This window comes from Sciurus vulgaris (genome assembly GCF_902686455.1).
Source record: "Sciurus vulgaris genome assembly, chromosome: 12".
Lineage (NCBI taxonomy): Eukaryota > Metazoa > Chordata > Mammalia > Rodentia > Sciuridae > Sciurus > Sciurus vulgaris.
The window spans coordinates 40,415,279-40,437,419 of record NC_136473.1 but is presented as its reverse complement, the minus strand read 5'-3'; the positions used below and the strand labels follow the sequence as shown (position 1 = coordinate 40,437,419).

At 40.9% G+C, this 22,141-nt stretch overlaps 1 protein-coding gene across 1 annotated transcript in view; it reads right to left on the bottom strand.

Annotated features, from left to right (window-relative positions):
• The window catches only part of NRP1 (neuropilin 1), a 139,727-nt gene extending 121,802 nt beyond the window's left edge, over positions 1-17,925 (bottom strand). Inside the window, 3 exon segments of the mRNA XM_079105897.1 lie at positions 14,119-14,280; positions 14,282-14,291; positions 17,780-17,925. Of these exon segments, the coding sequence (XP_078962023.1) occupies positions 14,119-14,280; positions 14,282-14,291; positions 17,780-17,852 (245 nt within the window). The 5' untranslated portion in view covers positions 17,853-17,925.
• Positions 17,926-22,141: the final 4,216 nt, after the last annotated feature.

Here is a 22,141-nt window from a genome sequence, read left to right as displayed (position 1 = left end):
GGCAAGCTACTGCACAGGAGGGTGACTCTTCAGTTCCACGATTCTGCATCCCATATTTCGAAAAGCTAGAAGAAAGAATTCTGAATGTGTTCACACAAGGAAATGGTAAATGTTTGAAGAGAAAGATATGTTTACCATGATTTGAAGATCATACAATATATACATGTATCAAAACATCACATGATGCCCCATTAATATGTGCAGACATTTTTGTTTTTATGTATGAGTTTAAAAGTAAAGAGTTTAAGAAAAAAGAAGAGAATAGGGAGGGGTAGAGGGAGAGGTAGAAAAATCAGGGATAAAGTAGTAGATCCAGGGAAAAAGAAAGAAAAGCAGGGTTGTGCATGGTGGTGTGGTTGCAGGGGGTCGGGTTTGGGGGCGGAGGGTGGTGCTTAACAAAGACTAAAGAAGACCCAAGGATCAATGCCAGGCTAAACTGCCAAAACAGACATCTTTGGAATATGATTTATGGCAACAGGATTCTCTTGGAGAAATAGAACCTCCTATGTAAGAGCCAAGAGGCGTTAACAGAACAGAGCCCATTTCTCTCGTTTGACAGATAAGAATACATAGGCCAGGAAAGATGGAATACGCAAGACACACAGCTCACAGAACTTAGGGTCATAATGAGTATCCACAGCATCATCATAGACCAGACCATGAACCAAGCAGGGTTCTCAAGAGAACTATGAACGTGGTCAACAGAGAAATGGTACAAAGCAGAATAAGCTGAGGGTCTGGTTAGACCATGCATCTGCCACTGCCCCAGCTAATCTTTTATCTCCATGGAAACAGAAGAGTTTAGCACTGAGTCATTCTGTTCTGGGGTTGTGGACAAACAAGGGGTAAGAGAATGAGGAGAATGAGGCAGCACTATTCTTCTTTTTTGTTGTTGTTGTTGTTGTTGTTGTTTTTGAGTATAACAGAAACATTTGGAAATACTCTGGAAAACTAAGCGTGAGGGAAAGGCATGGGAGAGTCAATAAGAAAGATAAAAATGCCACTATAGTGACGAGGTTACTTGCTTTTATAGGTGTGATCACGCATCTGCCAATTCCTCACCTCTTCTTCCTGGGCTGACACCACCTGCGGTACCACATGGCCTTACGACATGGTGCTACCGTGGGAGAAGTGCGAGCCAGGTGGGCAGATGAAACCTATTGCTGATCACTTCAGAAAATACTCCACCACAGCCACCTGGCAAGCTAAGTCACCACTTCTCTGGGAGCATCTTTCCCAGGACATGGATCTTGGTGTTTTCCTGGTGGTATGAATTGACATGTTTACACCTTTCTGCAAGAAATACAGCCCAGGCCACCTTCTCTAACGGAGTTCACTTTGTACATCTTCCCTGGCAAGCCTGCTCCAAAGTTCACATGTGCATTTGCTGAGGTTGCCAGCTGGAACGGAAGAAGGCTCTCTCAATTTTATTTGTGTTAAATTTATGTAAAGGTGGTTTGGATGTGAGCCCAGATATGAATATACAATAGACCAAGTTTACAGAATCGTGACACAAAGTTCCAGGAGTTGTGGAGATGTCAAAAAATGCTCAGCGATCAGGATATGTGCCTGCAATGTCGACACACTTTATCCCTTTAACTCCAAAACAGATTATGGAGATGACTGTGAGACAGAAAGAAAAGCTTTCAGTCAAGCACCACCTCTGCATATTTTTGGAAATTTAGCTAGTTACTCATAGATAGAAATTCAGGCTTTTGGAAATAGAGGTTTTTAAAGGAAAAATAAGTCTCATTCTCCTACCCAAGAAAATGAAGGGTTTAACCACATCAATGAGAACTGTAACTGTGCATGTTTATCATCTCAGTTAAACCCTTATCCAAAGAGATCTGACTTGATCATCTCGTGCTAGATGAACAAGCTGGAAAAGACTTGGTGGACATCAGTTGGTCAATTCAATTTGGCAAATATTATCTGAGCAGCTACTACAGCAAAGCACTATGATATGCCCCGAGATTGGTAGACTGCTATATCCATCCCTGTTTGTAAGTATATAGTGTAGTTGGGTGAACATTAGAAGAATATCAGTGATTAAAACACAATGCAGAAAATCAAGGAAAAAACACCACATAAATGCAATCCTTAAAAGTTGGAGGAAGACAGAACACATTTAATTTGTAGGTAGCCATCAAAAATGACTTTATGAAGAAAGCATTATTTCAGATGGAACTAAGATGGTGTACAATATTTTGACAGGGAGACACAGGTGTATGGTCCTTCATATGATATTACGCACCTGAGTCTCCTGCCAAAACACTGCACACCATCCTAGTTCCATTCAGTGCTATTGGACAAGGGCATATACTCTTGAAACACCTGTGAAGAAAACAATCTAAGCCTTGGGAAAGCAGGTGAGTCTGAAGGTCTACAGGATGACTGTTTCTGCTAGAAAGTACAGGAAACCACAGGAAATAAGGCCAGAGAGACAGATGGGAGTTACTTTGGGGAAGGCTGAGAAGCACAGGCTGAAGGAAGACATAGTGGGGGCACTGCATGTTTCTAAGCACAGAATGAGAAGGAAGAAAGCCCTTTGAGGAGGCCGGAGCAATAGCACCAGAGGTAGGCTAAAAAGGATTAGAATTCAGATGGTTGCAGAAGAAATGTCACAGAAAAGGCACGAGAAAGATTGCAGATATGTAGTTTAAAGACCTTTAAACTAACTAGATTGGGGGAACAAATAAGAATCAGGAGATGTTCTAGAGTTCCAAGTTCAGATAAGTAGGAAATGAAGGGAATCAATAAGAGAAAAAGCAAAAGAGAAAAGCATTTGCGAGGGAAGGTGCAGAGTGTGATTTTTCAGTTGTAGAAGTGGTTGTTCATTTAGGTAGTCCACATCATTCAGAAAGTGTTTAGAAACTTGAATTCAACAATCAGGTCAGATATGGGACTCACCAGAAATTTCAGGTGTTAATTTGAGCCAAGAGGCTAAGATCAAAAAGGTTATTCATGGAGGAGAGATTTGCAAAGGCAGAACCTGGGCAAAAACCTGTGTTTTAGGGTTGAAGGAGAAGCAGAAGCAAGAGAAGCTGTCAAAGAGATGGGGAGAAGGCTGAGCTGATGCAGAGTCGTAAGATGTAGGAGAGAAGCAGTTTCCATATATGGTGAACAGTCAACTGTGCAGAGTTGCACAAATGCTGAAGAAGTGAGGACCAAGTTATGGTAAAATGTTTGGAGCAACAGAAAAGTAAATGAAGGAAGACATGTGAATGAGTAGTTTCAGTCCAGTGGAGGAGACACAAGCTAATGCTGAAGAGAGAGGAGATGGTGGAGCTCCAGATCACAGTCCCACTTTGAATACTCTTGGCAGTGACAGAAAAGAGAGATGAAATACTTGTTTGCAGGGTTAACAAGGCCAAAAGAGGATTTCTTTTCCTCATAAACAGGAAAGCCCTACAGAATCCATTTGACCCATGGAGGCCCGCAGTGGTTCCCCTAAAAGGAAAGCAAATCCCTTCTGTGGGATATCCCAGACACACCTATAGTCATCAAATGAAAAAGAAGTTCAGAGTACTTTGAAGGCTGCGGATATCATTGATTATTCATAAGGGTGAAATGGGGAGAAGGAACTAAAATAGTAATCTGTTCTCTGTCACTATTCCAAGGTTCTTCCTGCAAATGTGCTCGTCACCATTGGGAATTCCCCTGTCACTGTTAGGAAGTCTAGCATACCCAGAAATGGGAGAAAGAGATCGAAAGGCTAGAAGACCTGGGGCTTCAAGAAGAAGAGGGGAGGAATAGAATGTGATGGACCATCAGTTTAAAAATACTTATTTCCCCAGTTGCCTTTCCTGATAAATGGATGCTATAAAATTCACGTGTTTCCTCTTTCTTGGAAACAAATATAATGATGCTGTAAGCACAGGCTAGTTTATTGTCTGAGTATACTGAACATATTTGCAAGCCCATGGGAAAAGAATGACTTTAAAAAAAAAAAAAAGCCATTCATGCTATTATCATCAAGTCTGTGACACTGAGATAGCATCTTCCATGAGATTTTCCAGAAACTACACCCATCCAGATTTTTAGAAGATGGTGATTATAACACAGTCAACTTATTGCAAGGAAATCCAGAAATTCTTGTTGTTTGAACACACGCTGAGCATTAGATGCTATCTTTACTGGGGGCATGCACGGTACTTTTGAAATATTTGTGTCTACTCCTGAGGATGCAGATGTTATTGTTTACAGTCTGAACTTATTTTAAGGAACAGACCCTGCGGATGCACTTCCTGTGATACCTAGGCTTTGTTTCACGTTATTTGTCCTGTATTCATAAGACAATTCCACCTAGAGCATCTCACCAACACTGAATTATTGAGATAGGCAGAGGAAGAAAAGCAGTACTGCTTCCAAGAGAGAAGGGGAAAAGGCGAATAAAAGCTGCATGCAGGTAGTGTTGCTCTGCCAGACCTTCAAGTAGGCAACCTGGTCTTTGTTTTACCTTCCCAAGTTGCACTTGTTGACATTCTCAGAGTGGCAGCATTAACTGTGCCATAATTATGCCACTCATATAATTGTGACCTAGTCCATATGACCTATCTTCTGTCTCACAGATGGGAATGAATGGCAAAGGTGCAATTATAACTCTTGTCCCTAATTCTCACTAGAACACTTTTTCCTAGGGAGCTGCAAACACAGTCCCCTGATAATCAGGAATTCCCAGCTCACGTTAATGAACCAGCACACACATCAGGTAAGATGCTAGGACAGTAGGAAAGACAGGTGTGCCTTGGAGGACTGAACCAATATATCCTAATCATTAATCAGCACTGTTCCCAGCTGTGTGGACAAAGAAATTGGCTTTGGAATAAGAGGTAAGGAAGATGCAGAACATTTTCCTGGGGAGGGGGGAGAGAAAATTCTAATCAGTGCTTTCAAAAAAACAAAAACAAAAACAAAAAATACCCCTCAACCTTCTCTCAGCCTACTAGTGAAAAATACAATTATGAGCTACCACCTGTGGAAGGGAAGAAGCTGCTAGGGATGGATGTGGTCAGATTTTCTGGATGCAGAAATGCATCTTTAGGTCCAGAGAGTAGCCTCCATAAGTCCTTCCTGAAAGACTGTCACTCAGCCTTTGAGCAGTTACCAAAATTGCCCCTTTGACCTTTTCTGTGGAACTTTGCTGGTCCCTTCTTCATATTGCCTACTGTGAACCACAGACTGCTCAGTGAAATATGTGGTTTTTTTTCCACTCCTACTCTTCACATATCGGGTTTCCATTTCAGTAAAAGTGCCAGTTGTTTAGTTGAGTTACACTAGTGCAAAGCATTCTGTTGGACTGTGGAGGGTGGAGATATAAGGAAGATATAGCTACTGCCTTTGTGGAGTTCTACCAATGAGGAAAAAATGCTTGCCTGTATAGTTAGAATCAAGAACCTCCAGAGATGGGTGTTAGACCAGATGTGCAAACAGAGTGCTATGGGGGAGGGGGGACGTCAGACTGTCAAATTAATTGGTATTTGTCATTTTTACTGGCTGTCATTTTTCCAAAAGACTGGTTCAATCTAGAAACTTAAAGTTTTCTTTATTTTAATGATCTTTTATATAACAACATTTAATGAATAAATTAAATGGATAGATAAGTATGAGCCAAGATAATAAAGAAAAAAGGGTAATGGCAGCTGCCTATAATCCCAGCTATCCAGGAGGCTGAGGCAGGAGGATTGTGACCTCAGCCTGGGTAACTTAGACCCTTTCTCAAAATAAACTCTTAAAAAGGACTGGGAATATAGCCCCATGGCAGAGCACTTGCCTAGACTGAGTGAGATCTTGTGTTCAATTTCCAGTACTGAAAAAAAAAAGGTAAAATAGTAATCTAATCTATCCATCTAAAAACAACATAATTCCTTACAAGACCAAGTGAGCTTAAGTGCTACCAAGTTTGTGGAACTATGCAGGGCCCTTTAATCTTTATCTTAGCATCAAAAGTATATTCTTCATGTTGGGGAAATTTCATGCTTGAAAAATGTTTACATTTATTTTCTTCAGACTAAAATTTTTGCTCAGATCTTATTTTTTTTTTTCCTCATTATTTCCCTGATAGCTTGCATCCTGCATCGTAAGCTGCCTTGCACATAGTATCTATTGGTCGGAGAATCAAACAAGGACTTGGAATTGTGACTATATTGGCCTTTGCCATCACTGGCTGTTCTAAAGAAATTCAAGAACTTGAATAATGAGACATTTAGCATCCTCTTTCAGGCTGGGACTGGAAGCTGTCTTGGTGACATGCCAGTCTATCACAGAAGCTACAAGTAATCACCTCCAACCTGTCTCAGCTGCTTGTACAAAGTATCTACCCAGATAAAAACAAAATACTTCACAGCATCTGTTTTTCCTCAAAAAACACTCCTCTGCTTCTCATAGGAACCCAGCGCCTGAGCGAGCATTCCCACTTAACCCTTACAGAACCGCAGCATCAACATTTTGGGAATCGGGGAGTCATTCTTTCCTGAGATTAAGAAAATGAGCAATACTTGGAAGGGAGCACACTTTACTTCTGGACCTGGGACTAAGTGCTGGATACAGCTGGTATCTCAAATGTCCTTTTAACCCATTGTATAATCCAATCCATGAGCGGCCTGGTTGTCAGGCTTCAAATAAATAGTGTGTTTATATGTGCTTTGTGTTTTCAAGTTCCATCAACCAAAGGGACCAGAATTTAGATATTTCTCACATGGGATTTCCATTTCTAAGTTAATGCAAGTTTTGATTGAGTAGAAAATCACCAATTGGTTGGGAAAATTTTGTACACCATTTACACAAGTGCTTACTTAACGTGAACCAAAAGTTGAATAATTAAGTTCTCCCTCAGAAGTGACTGGTTTATGTTTAAACTTTCATGTGAGATAGTTCATTGGAGGAAGATGGCTATTAGAAAAAATAAGTCAGCAGCATTTCATGAAAATTCTCTCATTTCAAAAGACACATTCCAAGTGTGCCTTTGACCACAAAGGTAGAAAGGTGTAGAAGCTGAGAATTTGGGCATTTAACTTTCTTAAACTTCAGGACTGTCACCACTAAAATAGGTATGACAGGAAGATCAAGTGACATCATGTGCCTGTACTTAGCACCATGATGGGCACACATTGATGACCCATCAACATCATTCAACATCATTTCCTTCCAAACATTTTATGATTCTTTAAATTAAAGGAGAATAAAACCATATAGACTAAAGATAATACAGCAATTCATACTCAGGCTTTAAGAGGAGGAAAAACATGTTATAAGTCAAAAGTTCTCCCCAATGAACTTGAACCTCTTTAAGTAACTGAGTGGACAGAAGTCGGAAGATGGTTTGTCTTCCATTTGCCTGTCTGCAGAATTTAGCAGAGTTCTGAATGAATGCACTCCATTTTCTAAACTATCTGCAAAGACTCTGAATTATTTCAACCATAAGACAGTAGTTATTAAACTAGATATTAGACATGGGCTAATCAAACAGAATAGCAGAACAAACCTTTCTTTGAGGCACTATGTACTGCCAAATCACTGACTCTTACAATTAGGATTGATTACAAACAACCAATTAAGGGACATTTGGAACCTGATCTGAACACTGATTTTGTCTCTTTTTGGGCTTAATTATCAGGCTTGATGGATACTACAAGTGCAATTAGTTAAGTTTAGTTTTTGGCCTCCTCTACATACACATATGAGTTTGTGTGTGTGCTTCTTGCTGAAGCATGTTATCATGCACATGAGTATCAAGTTTTATGCTGGAAAGAAAGGAACTGAGAATATGCATGTCAGCTGAAGGCATATGTCTCACTTGGATCAATTCTTAAGTGCCTGTGCCCCAAAGAGAAGACTGGTTGGAAATGTCATACACATGTTGATTCAATTTGATAAAGAATCTCAACTAACCTTCTCTTTTCAGCTTCTCAAAAAGGTTGCTTCTTTCAATGACAGAAGTGCCTAAGACAAAACTACCTTGTCATACTCAAAATTTATTGTGATCAAATATAAGTACGTAGACTAAATAATAACAAAAAAATTAGCTTTATTAAACAACATAGGGTTATGTTCAAATTAAATCAGTGCTAATGAGAAAAAAATATCCAAAGGATGAAAGTAGATAATTATCTGTTTGAGTAATAACCAGGGATGCTGCAGGAGGTAATGACATTGGCCAGCATTTATTCTAGAAGGGTTTATTCTTACCCACCCAATACTCGTTCAAATGAATTGAACTTGGTAGTGGAACCCTTAGATTGCCCACACAGGGAAGTCTCCCACGATAAAACCAGGAATGAAAAGATAAGGGAAAGTGTAAGAAAAGCTTTTTCAGAATTTGCCTTGCATATAAAGCATATAAAACTTTTTGTCTACTTAAACATAACTGTGGTATATAAAACAAAGACAAGGTATTTCTACAGTAGCCACTGGAAAGAAATAAAAAATGCTTCAATAGGACTCTGCTCTCTTATCAGAAGGGGAACAGTATATATTTTCTCTCTCTACTTCAAAAAAAAAATGTCACAATGTCTATTCAGAGCAGAGCTCACAGAGACTCCTAAGACTATGGTTGAGTTTTGTCCAGTTTTGAAATTCATACAAATGGAATCACATGAGTTAGAACTGCCCTGAAGGGCAAAGGTTAGTGACTAAGAAGACTCCAGGGGTTTTCTGGAAGATGGAAAAGGCTGCTTCTGGATTAGTTGCATGCATTTGCTCATCTTTCAAGACTTTATATCAGCTTTTACACTTAGGTTGTATATTTTTCTAGGTACATTATACTTTAAAGTATATGCGCTTCTTATTTTACATAGAAAATGAAGAACTATTTTCTTAGATGACTCAATGTTTTCCATGAAACAAGAATTAAAAAAAAATTCTAAGTGATGCTCTAAAATATAAGACTAGAATGAGACACTTGCCTTTGACACAAAAGCCAAAAACCTTAATAATCAAGATAAACAGTATTTTAATGCAATGTTTAAAAAATAAAAATTAGCACAACCCCCCCCCCCCATGCTGAACAAAAGAACGGGAAAAGAGTATCAAATTACAAAATATTACTCAAGAAACAATAAATGAACTGTATAGTCCCCAAAATAACCAACTAAATGACTGTGTGACCGTTATAAAATGGAATTTGCAGGAATAAAATCAGATTTGAGAAACTAATGGCTGATTAATTTTCATTCGGTGACTTTATATTCCATGAAAATGAAGAAGATTAGTAGTGTTTAATGTTTGTGATAATTTAGGCAATTTGAAAAGTAGCATTAAGAAACAATGTGTGACCTTATTTCAATAAAATTCCAAAACTTCATTATCATCTCTACTTAATTATGATTTCTCTGTGATTAGACTTCATTTGAAGTTATAAGAGTGAAACCTTCCTTTGAATGCACTGAATTAGGGAAAACACATCTATTATTGGTTACATAAAGATGAGATAAATAGTAAATTATGGAAAGAAAAGCATCTACACTATGTTATGGAATAACACTGTCAAATCACAGTGAAGTCAGGATCTTGTCAGTAAAATAAATCCACTATCAGGTTTTCTCTCCTCAACATTACCTTTTTAGACTTCCTTTCCCCGGCCATTTTCTTTTCTTTTTTCTTTTTTTTTTTTTTTTTTTGAGCTTCACATTCATTTTCTTAATGTTTTTAACCCAATGTCTGTGAAATTTTTATTGCTCCCCAGATGACGACATCTGATCTGAATGTAACCACACACCTCTTTGCTCAGCAGTATTTGTCACAAACCATTATAAATTATCATGCTGATAGTTTGCATTGCTGGGAAACCGGAAAAGTTTCATAAATTCTAACTACTGTATCAATGACATTCTTGTTTATTATACAGATATAAAGTTTTATGAGATTCAAGATGTCTGCCTTTACCACTGAAGAAAACTTTAGTGAAGTAAGATCTAACTAGTTCCATGTAAATACTGGAAACCATTTACAACATACAATGAACACTTCTTTCTAAGAACACTTAGCTGTTCAGTTTTTTCTTTTTGACTTATCATAGTACTTTCACACTTCAGGAGTATGCAGGATTTAGCTTATACAAAAAAGAGAAATCATCCATTTCTTCAACATCTTGTACTTTCTGAACATTCTCTAGTGTTTTCTCATACATCAACAAAACAATATATAGATAGAAATCCTAGCCCTAGTTTAGCCCTGTGGACAGATGCTCTGTTGTTCTACTGATCTATTGACTAATAGCACACCTTGCTCAATAAAATAATTGAAGGGGTCATATTGCCATGGTTTTGATGTTTATTTATGATGAGCCTGAATTAAGTGGTGCATCAACACCAACTGCATTTTCAAACTATCCTAGATAATTCACACATTTATTTTCCCTGAGGAAGTTTCCTGCCTCTATTACCACCATGAAAATTTAACACTCATTTTGTAAAGGAGGGTTTATAGTTTACTTATGAACTGGGTTGGTCTTAACACTATTCACAAGAAAAACTCTAATTATATACTATGTTGTTGAAGCCGATGAAACGATGTTTTTTTTCATAACTATAAACAAAACAATAAAATTTAAAATAAAACGATTTTTCTGCCAAAACTATTCAGCTGGTCTATTTAATAATGTCATCCACCCTAAACCCTGGGAAAGAAAAATCACTTATTTGGATCTCAAGGATGTTTCTCAATAAGCAAATGTGCTAAGAAATTGATTTCTTGAGTTTTCTCACAGTGAGAGTTGACTGAACAAATACTGAGAATTTCAAGAGAAAAAGAAGAGTGTATTCTGTGGCAATCATCCCATTAATGGATCAATATATTCAGTTTGACATATGCTTAGTTTTCACATTTTCAAATTGTCTAACAATAACCAAGTTGTTAAAGACATTAATAGTAATGATGAAAACTTATTTGGTGGACAGCTTTTAACTTTTCAAAGGACTTTAAATCTGTGATTTCATTTTATCCTACCAGCTACCTAGTGACATCAGTACAGTAAGTACTTTCTGCTGCTAATAGACATACACTGTAGCTGCAACAGGGTAAAAATATTAAATATTAAATATCTCAATAAGATAAACTGCTTGTTAGGAGTGATAACTAAATCTTACCAGCACTCTTAATGTGATATACTGAATCAAGTTTTGTGTCACTGCACATCTATTTTGTAAATCACCTATACACACTACAAACAAATTCCAAATCAAAACCAACAAAACCCCCCAACAAAACAGCAGGGACAATCAAAAGCTATGTTTTTGGGCACCTAAAATAACATTGGACTCTCAAAACTTGTTATTTAAAGAGCTTTTGGATTTCCCATTTTTCCATAGAATTTTAATCACCTGTAGATTTTAAAACTGTGATACTTCTCACAGCCTTACAAAAGGAGGTAAGTAGGGGGGCCACATTTGAAGAATCTCAACTGCAGCCTCAATAATGACCAGGAGTCATTATCGGATCCTCCTGGAAAGACAGTGAAGGCAATGCCTAAAATCGGTCTTTCTATATCCTTTTGGAATTTTTCTTGATTAAAAAGATAAGGTAGCAAAACTTTAAAATACAGCACAAAGTATTTTACATGAGCATAAACTCTATTGACTTCATTGGACTAAATGCATCAGTCTTTCGCCCCTGGCCAGGAGATGGCAGCTTCACAGAGAACAGAGCCTCAGTTACGGTAAGTAAGAAACCACCTTCCTCCACAGCAAGCAAACAAATAAAACCTCACAAAAAACAAAACCAAGCAAACCTCACCATCATATGATTGTTATAGAAACAATCTTCTTAGCTTTGTTACTTTCTCTAATATCTTGCTGATATCATTAAAATTGTCTATCTATAAATTACCATCATCCTTATGTTATCTTTAAAAACAAAAAACAAAAACAGTGCTCTTCCAATCCCACCCTACCTTGTCCCACCCCATTCTATGACAAATCATGATTTATGGTTTACTGTGGGCCAAACACTGTTGTAAGCACTTTACATAATTAGTTCATGCAACTGGCTTGCCTTCCATAACTTCTACTCCAGTTATGTGCTGGACCTGGTTTGTACTAGCTCACGAGAAACCAGTTGTGAACGTCTCTTCTCAAGTGTGTGCATGATGACATCATATGGGGAAGAACCAGATGTTAAACATTTACCAGCACACCATTGCTAACAACCAGTGATGATTCTAAATTCTTTATTCTAGTACATATATACATGGCCACAATTTCTTGATCAGGAATGAGTAAACATGAGTTACTGAAATCTAGTAGCACCTTATTTTTTCTGTTTTACCCAAGTTTTCTTAAAACTATGTTTTACTAGAGTTTCTTAAAGTTAATGGGAGTTACAGTTAACTCCTATAGCAGTTAAAGCATTGAAAAAAAGCAAAAATTAATTAATTAAAATGAAAGACAAGTCTCCAGGTCGTCTATGTGGTTGACAAAGGAGTGTAGCTCAGTGGCAGAGTGCTTTTCTAACATGTGTGTGAGGCTCTGGGTTCAATCTCCAGCAACACACACACGCACGCACGCATGCACACACGCACATTAGTGAAAAACAAAAAGAAAATACAATGGATTCCTGTTTCCTAGTAGTCACTGGAATACTCTATTAATGGCAATTTCCACACAAAATTAAAAATCAACACCATGCCCTGAAGCATTTCTGAATCACAGAATAAAGATTAAATTGGAATCAGCATAATTTTATCACATTGCAATATATGCTGATTATTTAGAAACCTATCATCAGTCTATGCATGTATACTGATTCTCTAGGCACCAAAATGTTGAGTTAACTGGATGACCTAATTTCCCTGACCACAAAGAGTTAGTGTACTCCATCAACTCAACAGGTTGCTGGATGCTTCCTACAGGTGGGAATGTTTTCACATTATTCTGTTCTTTTCTAAAGAAACGTATGTGCAGATAGAATATCTTTAATAACAAACATGCCTCCATAAAAATGTTTATGTTCAATGGAAGTAGTAACCTATAGACATTGATATAGGATTGGATCAAACTGAACCATTTTAAAACTTGCAAAAACAAGTCCCTGAGGAATACTTCAGAATTGAAAATTAAGGAGATTATTTTCTTTTTATAAAACTGCTCATATATATGTATATATATACATATATATACACATATACTTATATATACTACATATATACATATACACACACACACACACACATATATATATATATATATATATATATAAATTCATAAGATCGATAAGCAGGTTCAAGTCTCTGGGGACCACACCATGTTTAGTGTAGCAGAATGGAATTATGTGGACAGGATGGACAGTTGGTGTGCTGAACATCAAGAGAGATTAGCAAACGTGAATCTGAGTGGACTGACAAATGCAACGTAAAAACATAATTTCAATACTGTGGAAAGCAACACCAAAACACTTGTATTTTCAGGTAAGGTAAGAAAATAATTTGGGTTTCTCTATAGAAAAATGTATTCTTAGTAGCAAAATATGACAGAGTGATGTTAGTAACTTAACAATAGAAGAAGAGAGCCAAACTAAGGCAGATAGATGGAAAATAGGTATATTTGGGTTTTCATTGGATTGACTGTAACTTATTTTCTAGCACTTTTCATGGAAGTCTTCCAGTCATTAGTCTACCATTTTAAAAACCTCATCTTATACTCATCTATATACTTTAACTCCTATGACAATTTGCTTTTCTCCGTGTTAAACTCAATAATATAATTCTTACATCATATTATGTGCCACAACATTGTTTTAAAAATATCCAACCCCATCATATGTGTATAATGTGTCCTGGTGACCCATGATATATTAAAACTGTGAGGAAAAGTTTGGCTTTTTAGTTCTCCAAGTCCTTTCCAGAAAGAAAAGAGTCACTCATTCACATTTCTTAAAAAATTTCCAAAACCAGAAGTGTTAACAGTAAATAGTATCGGAGATTAGACATTTAAATATCATCTTCCTATTTTTAGGAACTCAGAAACTTAATTTAGTTTCTATACCATAGACAAATGATCTGTCCTAGATTGGAATCCCTCCTGGATCCATTTATATCTTACACTTTACTGCATAAGATTTCCCCCGTGGACATGCATGACCACTAGATGGTGCTGTGGTGCCCTGTTCAAACACGTTTTCACTCACTTGCAATCTCTGTCCTCCAAATCGAAGTGAGGGTTGAAGTTGATCATAATTCTCTGGTATGGGTCCGGTGCCTGAATCAGCCATTCACATTTTTCACTCGGGTGATAAGAATGAGGATAACCGGGAGATGTAAGGTACCCGGGACTTTCAATTTTTATAGCCGCCACATTTATCTGTAATAAATATAACATTTTAGTAGAGCTCTCCCTGACAATCAGCTAGGTATTTTAGTTTTATGTATATATATTACCAGTTAGTAAACATTCCATAACTTTTTAAGAGGGACTCCAAGAGGTCTCCACAAGTCCTCAGGTGGCCCTGAGAGCAACACTCTACTAAAGAACACTCTTTGAGCTCTGGGAGGTTGGCTCAGGCAGAAAGCAGATTGAGATTTGAGAAGACTGTCCACCGCAAATTCCTGCCCAAGAAAATCCAGGCGGCTCTACTAGAAATGGAAGCAAAAAGGGCTTCTAGCATTAAAAACGTTAAATCCCCTCAATTGATGTTAACATGGTCCCCTGGGAGCTTCTGCTAGACTTAATTATCCCCCAAGAAGTGTAATCACATTAAGTAGCAAGTTCTAAGTGGAAGGTGACTAAAAGAAGCTGTTCGACCCCTTGTGTCGCTTTTTGATGATAAGCCTGGTCTATGTCATTGATCAGTGGGGATTGTCCTCCAAGACTTTGATTGGCTTAAAGCCAAACTCTTTTTTTTTTTGTTTTATCTGCCCATAAATCTAAGTGATTTTGAGTTATCTCTGCTCCTGAGATCCAAATCAACAGAGAACAAAGTATAGTTGGTGAAGCAGAAATATACTGCTTTACTTCTCCAAGTTGCTCAGGCTCCAAGGCCAGATTAAAGCAAATGGGGCAGAAAGAAAAATAAATAGCCACTGCACATTAATTCTAATTACCTAAATGTTGGAGGGGAAAAAAATCCACCACACTGATGTCTGTGTACCACGTATAGTGAACCACATTCTCACATTCTGGAAAAGGTGAGCTAACTGGTTTGAGCCCTCAGTTTTAAAAACCCAAATGCTGAAGTGATTCACACAAATAACCAGTCTCTGGGTTGGTTATTGTTCGGCATAGATCCCTATTGTCACTATTTATGATGAATTTCATACTGGAGAGCCTCAGCCTGGAATGCTGCCACATTTATTGATGCTTAATTTTAAGCAATAAAAATTTGGTGCATATACTATGTAAGAGAAACAGGTATGAAAGCAGTGAAATAATAAGCCATCAATCACAAATATTCAGTAATGGATATATAGATTTTAATATTGCATCTAATAGATTCCCTGTGGAAAGAGAATGGCATTCTTTGCTCTCAGCATGAATTTATAAATCTACAGAATTTTATTACAGGAAAACCAGGTCAAATGGAAATGAAAGATGAAGTGCACATCAAAAATGCATAAAGCTACATGCATTACAGAAGTCATTTTCCCATAAATTAAAAAGAAGACAATATAAATATTTTATTTTTCTTCATTTGCTAGATGTGTCTGACTTTGTTTCTTAGATTGGGGATGGTCTTATACTGGTTTCTTTGCATTGGCTTTTAAAAGCTTTATGTTTGCCAAGAAGAAATGATGTTGCAACTGGCATTCAGAATCTCAGCTAATGATCATACTGGACTCTGTTTGTGATTCTACTGAGACTCATGCATTATTTTAAATGTGCAGAAAACTTGGAAAGTGAACCTGTCTCATTAAGTCTCCTCCAGCTCTGTACAAACATCATGGCAGTGTCTGGCATCTGTTAGAAGAGTGACATAAAACAGCACTGCTTCTAGTCACTCGACAGAGTCACTTCAGAAGACATTTAGGTGGACTTGGTACCACACCAGAGCTCTTTATCTGTGACTTCTGAGAAAGTGACAGTGTAATAAGATAATGTGGACTGCTAGACTCCCTGGCTCTGTTAAATCTCTCTAACAGTTGATTAAGAAAGAGCAATTTCTAATGACTCTAGACCATTAGTCCTAAATAAGGTTAATGAATTAATTTAGCAGTCACTGGTACTCGGAGGAGGTGGACATGGCTTTAGGAGGACTGCTAACTTACTGAGGCATTTACTCGCTCTGGTCACTTCAAGCAGAGCAACATGGCTTTAGCTAGTCAAACTCACTGACTGAAGCCCAGATTCTCAGCATTCCCAGATTTCTGCTAAGGAAATTAAGAAATGCGTGTGTGTGTGTGTGTGTGTGTGTGTGTGTGTGTGTGTTTGTGGAGTTCAGAACCTAAAATCTTAAAGCTCTTTGAACTAGCTTTCAAATCCGTCATGTGAACTACCCCCACTATGAATTTAATCTCAAAAGTTGTGAAGGACATAGGGTGAATTACTGTAATTTTAAAAGTCTAACCATTGAGCTTTTTCCTTTGGAAGAGAATGTTGTTTTATTCCCTCCAGATTATACAAAGATGCCATGAATGCAGGTTCATTAATAAATCGAACTTCACATTCACAATTTTTTGAGTGTTTGCTTCCCTGCCAGATTACACAAAGATGCCTCCAATTTAGGTCATTAATAAATTGAGCTTCATCCTTTTCACAATTTTTTTTTTTTTTTTTTTGGCTTATCTGTTAGAACACTGCTTGGTACCTGTGGGGGCAGGGGAATCTATTGCTTAAATCACAAAACCTCAAGGAAAAAGCACATTAGAGAGATTAACTTCCATCATAAAGACGTGATTTAAATTCTTCTTGCTATGAGCCTCTCCACTTGAGTCTCTCTTATTAAAACAATATACCATAGTAAGTAGTGGATGTTCTTTGCTTCTAATTACTTTGAAATCTAAGCCAGACAAAAGTAAATATTTGATCATTAGTTAATAATAATTGCTGAAGATTTACTGTAAAGATATTTCATGCTCTCGCTCTCACCTACTTTACAGTGTAAATCCACATGCTTACAACCAGATCATATTTTAAAACACATTATACAGGTTTCATGGCACTGCTTATACCCTAGTACAGTCTTTCATTTACTTAACAGTGAGCAGTTTTTAAAGGCTAAGTGGAAGCTGCAACTAGGTAGAGATTTTCATATATGATGGTGACTTTCTGTACTGTATATCATGATTCCTTTATTGACACTATGTAACTTTCATTCATACTCCAGACGGATCAGGGACGATTTACAAAGGCGGGGGAGTTCCAGCAACAGACAAGACAAACCGCTATCTCTTGCAGTCGCCCACCAGAGGAAACAGTTTAGGGAAGCTGAAAGAACCAGGAAGTTCTCCGGGAAAAGTGTTCATTAACTTTCAACAGCCATCAGATTTTTTGAAAGGAGTTCTCATTTAATTGCCTTTGGAGGAAACATTATAAGATAATTGGTGTGCTGATCTGGGAAGGTAGGCAGCTCTGCCTACCTCCAACTCTGCAGGAAAAAGCCCTACAACCAAACAACCAAGTTCAGGAAGGAGCAGAGGACTTGAAATCCCCCTGCCCTAAACCGACTGATCTTTTTTCTTCTATTTTTCCGCCCGATAAAAGTTTCCTACACCCGGGAGGTGGTTATTCCTGGACCTCACAGCGGCTCTGCGTGAGTCGCGTAGCTGAGGCGGGAAGCCTAACCCAGGCGGGTCCCGGGCAGCTGGGAAGCCCGGGGCACCGCGCTGTCACACGCGCCTCCGCCTGTCACTTACCGTTGCGAAAAGCGCCGGCCAGGGCGAGGGCGAGGGCAAGCGCTGCGCAGAGGAGCGGCAGCCCCCTCTCCATCCTCCCTTCGCCGGATCCCCAGGCAAACGCGGGAGAATGAGAACGTGCAGGGGAAAACACAGCAAAGAGGGGAATCTAAACAATCCGAGGCGCTCCAACTGCTCCTAGAGCCGTAAAATCCTCAGTCCGTCTTGGGGAAAGGAAAGCCGCGAGGCAATGCTTGATTGGAGAGAAACGCGTCTCTTTTTGTGTCTCAAGTCGCCTGCATCCTGTCATTTAGCTCCGGTTTCCTCTCCCTTTCCCACACTTGTTCCTCTTCCAGGAGCCACTGCCCGGCCATGTCTCAAAAAAAAAAAAAAAAAAAAAAAAAAAAGGAGATGGGAGGGGGAGGAAGGAGGGAGGTAGGGCGACGCACACCAAAAGCCAATTTCCAGAAAGAAAAAAAAAAAAAAAAAAAATCCGGTTTGTTTCTGGACCGGTTGGAGCCGAGGAGCTGGCGCCCAGGGGAGGTCCGGGTTGTCTGCGGAAAGGAGAGGAGCAAGCAATGAAAAGATGAGCGGGAGACAGAGGAGTTTCACTAACTGCACCCCCGCCTCCCCCACTCCTCCGTCCTCCCCCTCCCTTCTGGACCCTTCCCTCGCTTCCTCCCCCCTCCCCTCTCCCCGCACAGGCTCGCCAGTAATTGCCTGACAGGAGACTGGAGGAACAAGTTTCTCTTGGTGTGCTTCCCTGTCCGTCTGTCTGTCTCTCTGGAGGCCCTACAGGGAGCTCCACGGGAAAAGGCTCTAGGAGTCTGCGCCCAGGGCGTGAGGATGTGTGTGTTTCAGTAAGGGCATCGAGATCGATGCCAGGCTCAGGGTCCGCTGGCCTACCTCGGCGTACTTGCTCTGGAACCCCGGGGGGAGAGCCGGGCAGCTCTGGGAGGCGAGGATCTTGCGGCGGTGGAGAGAGGAGTGCCCGGGAGGTGGCGGCTGCTTCTTGAAACTCTAAATCCCGGCCGGTGGCCACCGCGGTGAGGAACTTGGTGCCAACCCCCTGTCACTCTCCCACCATGCCACCCTGAGACCTGTGGTAGAGAGCAGCCCGCGCCCTGGCCACTTCAGGTCAGGATTGTAGAGCCAAAAGGAGAAAACAGGTTAGATCGAGAGATGCACCACTGAGCCGAACGAGCGGAGGCAGTGTCCTGCCCGTAAAGCCATGTTGGACCGCCCTGCCGGGCGAAGCCGGGCTTCAGCTTCACTCTGCCTCCGCCCGGCACCAAAGCGCGCGGCTGGGTGTCAATAGCGCCCGGGTGCCCTCCACATGCTGCGGGCTTCATTGTTCCCCGAGATTTGCTTCTCTCTCTCTCTGGGTCAGAGGGAACCCGAGAGGGTGGGAGGTGGTGGGCCTCCTAGCTAGGGGGCAGCCGCCGACAGACACTGTCCGGCCTTGCTTGTTTCAGAGCCCAGAGCTCCAGGGAATTGTAAATTAGGAATCCAGTGGCCCGTTTCTGTGCATCCCAAGGAGGGAGAGAGTGGAGGAGAGAGGTGATCTTTGCAGGGCCCTCACAGTGCCTGCTCCGTGTTGGCCCCCCAAAACTCTTGCCCACCCCCACCCCCAGGTCGCGCGTCCTCACTGCTACTGGAAGCCCCCCAGTTCCATCCCGAGGGCTTTCCGGGAACTGCTGCAGGAGGCGTATGCGGATATGAATAGCAAGGACAATTTAGGGAACAAACAGGTTGTGGCCACCGATCAGGCACTAACAGGGCTAAATGCCCACGGACACGCTCCGAAAGAGTTCTTGGGGGAGGTGGAAAGGTCATACGCCTTCTGGGAAATGGCGTTTATGTACACACCGCTAAAGCAGAGCCTGGATCCTACCTGATGCAAAGAGCTGGCAAAGGAGATTTAGGAATGTTGGCAAGGAGACTGGTCAAAGGTTTTGGCGGAAGAACTAGGGTCAGACAGGGAGAAAGGACGCCCGAGGCGCACAGGCCTCTCTGGCCAGGGCTCGGCACTCGCCGGTCGCGACTGGGCGTGGTGACGCGTGCCCTTCAAGGTGCAGGAGGGTTCCGGGCGGCGCCGAGTTGCACTCTCGGAGTCCGCACTCGCCGCTCTCCTGCTCCGGGTCGAGCCTTCTTTCTCTAGTGCGGAGTCCCTGAGGCCCTGCAGCCAAGCTGCAAAGCTGGAGACTCAGCCCTCTGGGCTCCACGAGCCGGCCCTGCCCCCGAGCGCCTCCTTTCCTTCGGCACTTTCTCCTCTAATGCTCTTTCACTCTTTCCCAGGCGCGGGTGGGGGGCACACAGAAAGCCCGGGGGTCAAATGCCCGGGGAGAGCGAAGAGATCGTAGCGGTGCCGAAGGCAGCCCCCCGGCTGGGGCAGGCGGGCTGGTTGGAAGCAAGGCGGGGACGCCAGCCGCGCCCAGTACAATCCCAGGGGAGCGAGCCGTTGGAGTAAGCCCCGGCGCTTGGTTACACCCGCACGCAGAACCGCCTGGGGCTGTCCTCTGTAACTCGGCGCAGCCCCGCCAGTTTCCAGCTGCTCTGGGCAAGCGGCACCCATCACATTTAGGGTGACCCGAGCGACCTAAGTCCTGGACTCAGAGGAACAGGCGCCTCTCAGGACCTGGCAGGTTGACAGTGAAGGGGCCGGGCGGAAGCAGCGACCCGGGCGTCCTGGAGTCGCAGATACTTGTTATCTTTCTAGCGGTACGCGCTCGCGCCCGACGCGCTCGCTCCGGGGAGCCAGTTTCTACTGTGTGCCTGAATGGGGTGAGCTAGGGGCACAAGCAGGAGACTTGAGTTGCGCTGTTTTTTAGAAAACTGCCTCCAATCTCTCTTCCCTTTTCCCTGCTGAGTATGCATTCCCAGCATAGTACCTGCCAGGACAACAAATACATCCACTGATCGCAGCACCCCGGGAGGGACAGTCCCGTAGCCCCCACCATACCCCGACCTCCCCCCCCGGTTCCTCCTGCGGTTCCCAAGAAGGGCTGGCTGCTCCAGCGGTCAACTCTCAGAAAATGCCTTTCTGACTTCCCCTGAGCACTTTTGCCAGCCTTTCTGCAACCAACTAATAAGACATACACTATGTACACTTGGAGAGATGTATTTATGTTCTTCCTCTGATATTCTGGTTCTAAGGTTATCTGCGGCTTTCCTAGACGCCTTGGTTTCCACACACAGTTCTGGGTAATGGAGCCCTACCACACTGATTGATAATTGCTGCCTGGTGCATTGGTACAGAGCAAATTGTCCTTGCTAACAACATCTTTCCTTTGCTGCTGGATTCCAGTAGTGGTGAAAAGGGTCAATTTTAGATTTCCCCAATTCCCCAGCAAGGGAGAGACCGACTTTACATGAGAATAAGTGATAGACAAAGGAAGAATTTGGCAGTATTCCTAAATTGAATTTATTTTGGTCTCCTGAACACATCACTTCTTTTATACCACACTTCCCTATATTAAATAGGACCCAGTTTCACTGAAGGGAAGATTCATCTATCGCTCTCCCAGAGGGCCCAGCAGAGGCCCTTCGTGGTCAATACCTAACCTCATTGAGTGGGGTTCCGAGGCTGCTGCAGAAGTGAGGCCCATCTGAGGAAGGCAGGAACAGTGACCCATTATAAGAATGGGCTGGATGGTAAATGTGCCCTTTCTTTCATCAGGTTCTCATCAATTTGTCAGAAATAAGATGAGATCCATTGCTCCCAGAAGGCCATTTGAGCAACTAACTTCCTCAAAGTACTTTAGATTGATGCAATATGGAGATTCATGTTGCTTACCCCAAACTGTATCAAGTATAGTCAAGTTTTAGTTTGTTTTAAAAATGAAACTCATCAATGCCCAAAACAATACAGCAACATATTTTTAATGGGAGCAAACCAACATTTGACATGTAAGTATAAAGGAAGTGAAACTAGGAAAAGGTAAAAATGAAGTGTAATTATTATTTAAAATAATTCTTTTAAGAGTGGCCCTTCTGCCTTTCTTCCTCTATAGTACAAAAGGTGTCTTTTAGGGCCTCACAGCTATCTCCTTAATTTTTATAAGCAGAGAAATAAGTAAATAAACATGAATCTTTTGTTTCTGATTCTTCATTTCTAGATCTTTAAAACTTACCTTCAAAAGTCTTCACACATTGGACAAAAAATGCCATCTGATATTTTAAAACAAATGTGAAGTTCTTGTAATACAATGTATTCAATAACAAACAAGAGGAAGGAAGACAACTAAATTTTGTATCATGCTGGTGGGTTCAAAATGTTGGTGGCAGAAGTTAAGGCTAGGTTTTTAAAACAGTATACCATTTGTCTGAAAGAATTATCCTACATTATTCTGCTTTTATTGACTTACTAAATTAAGAAGACTA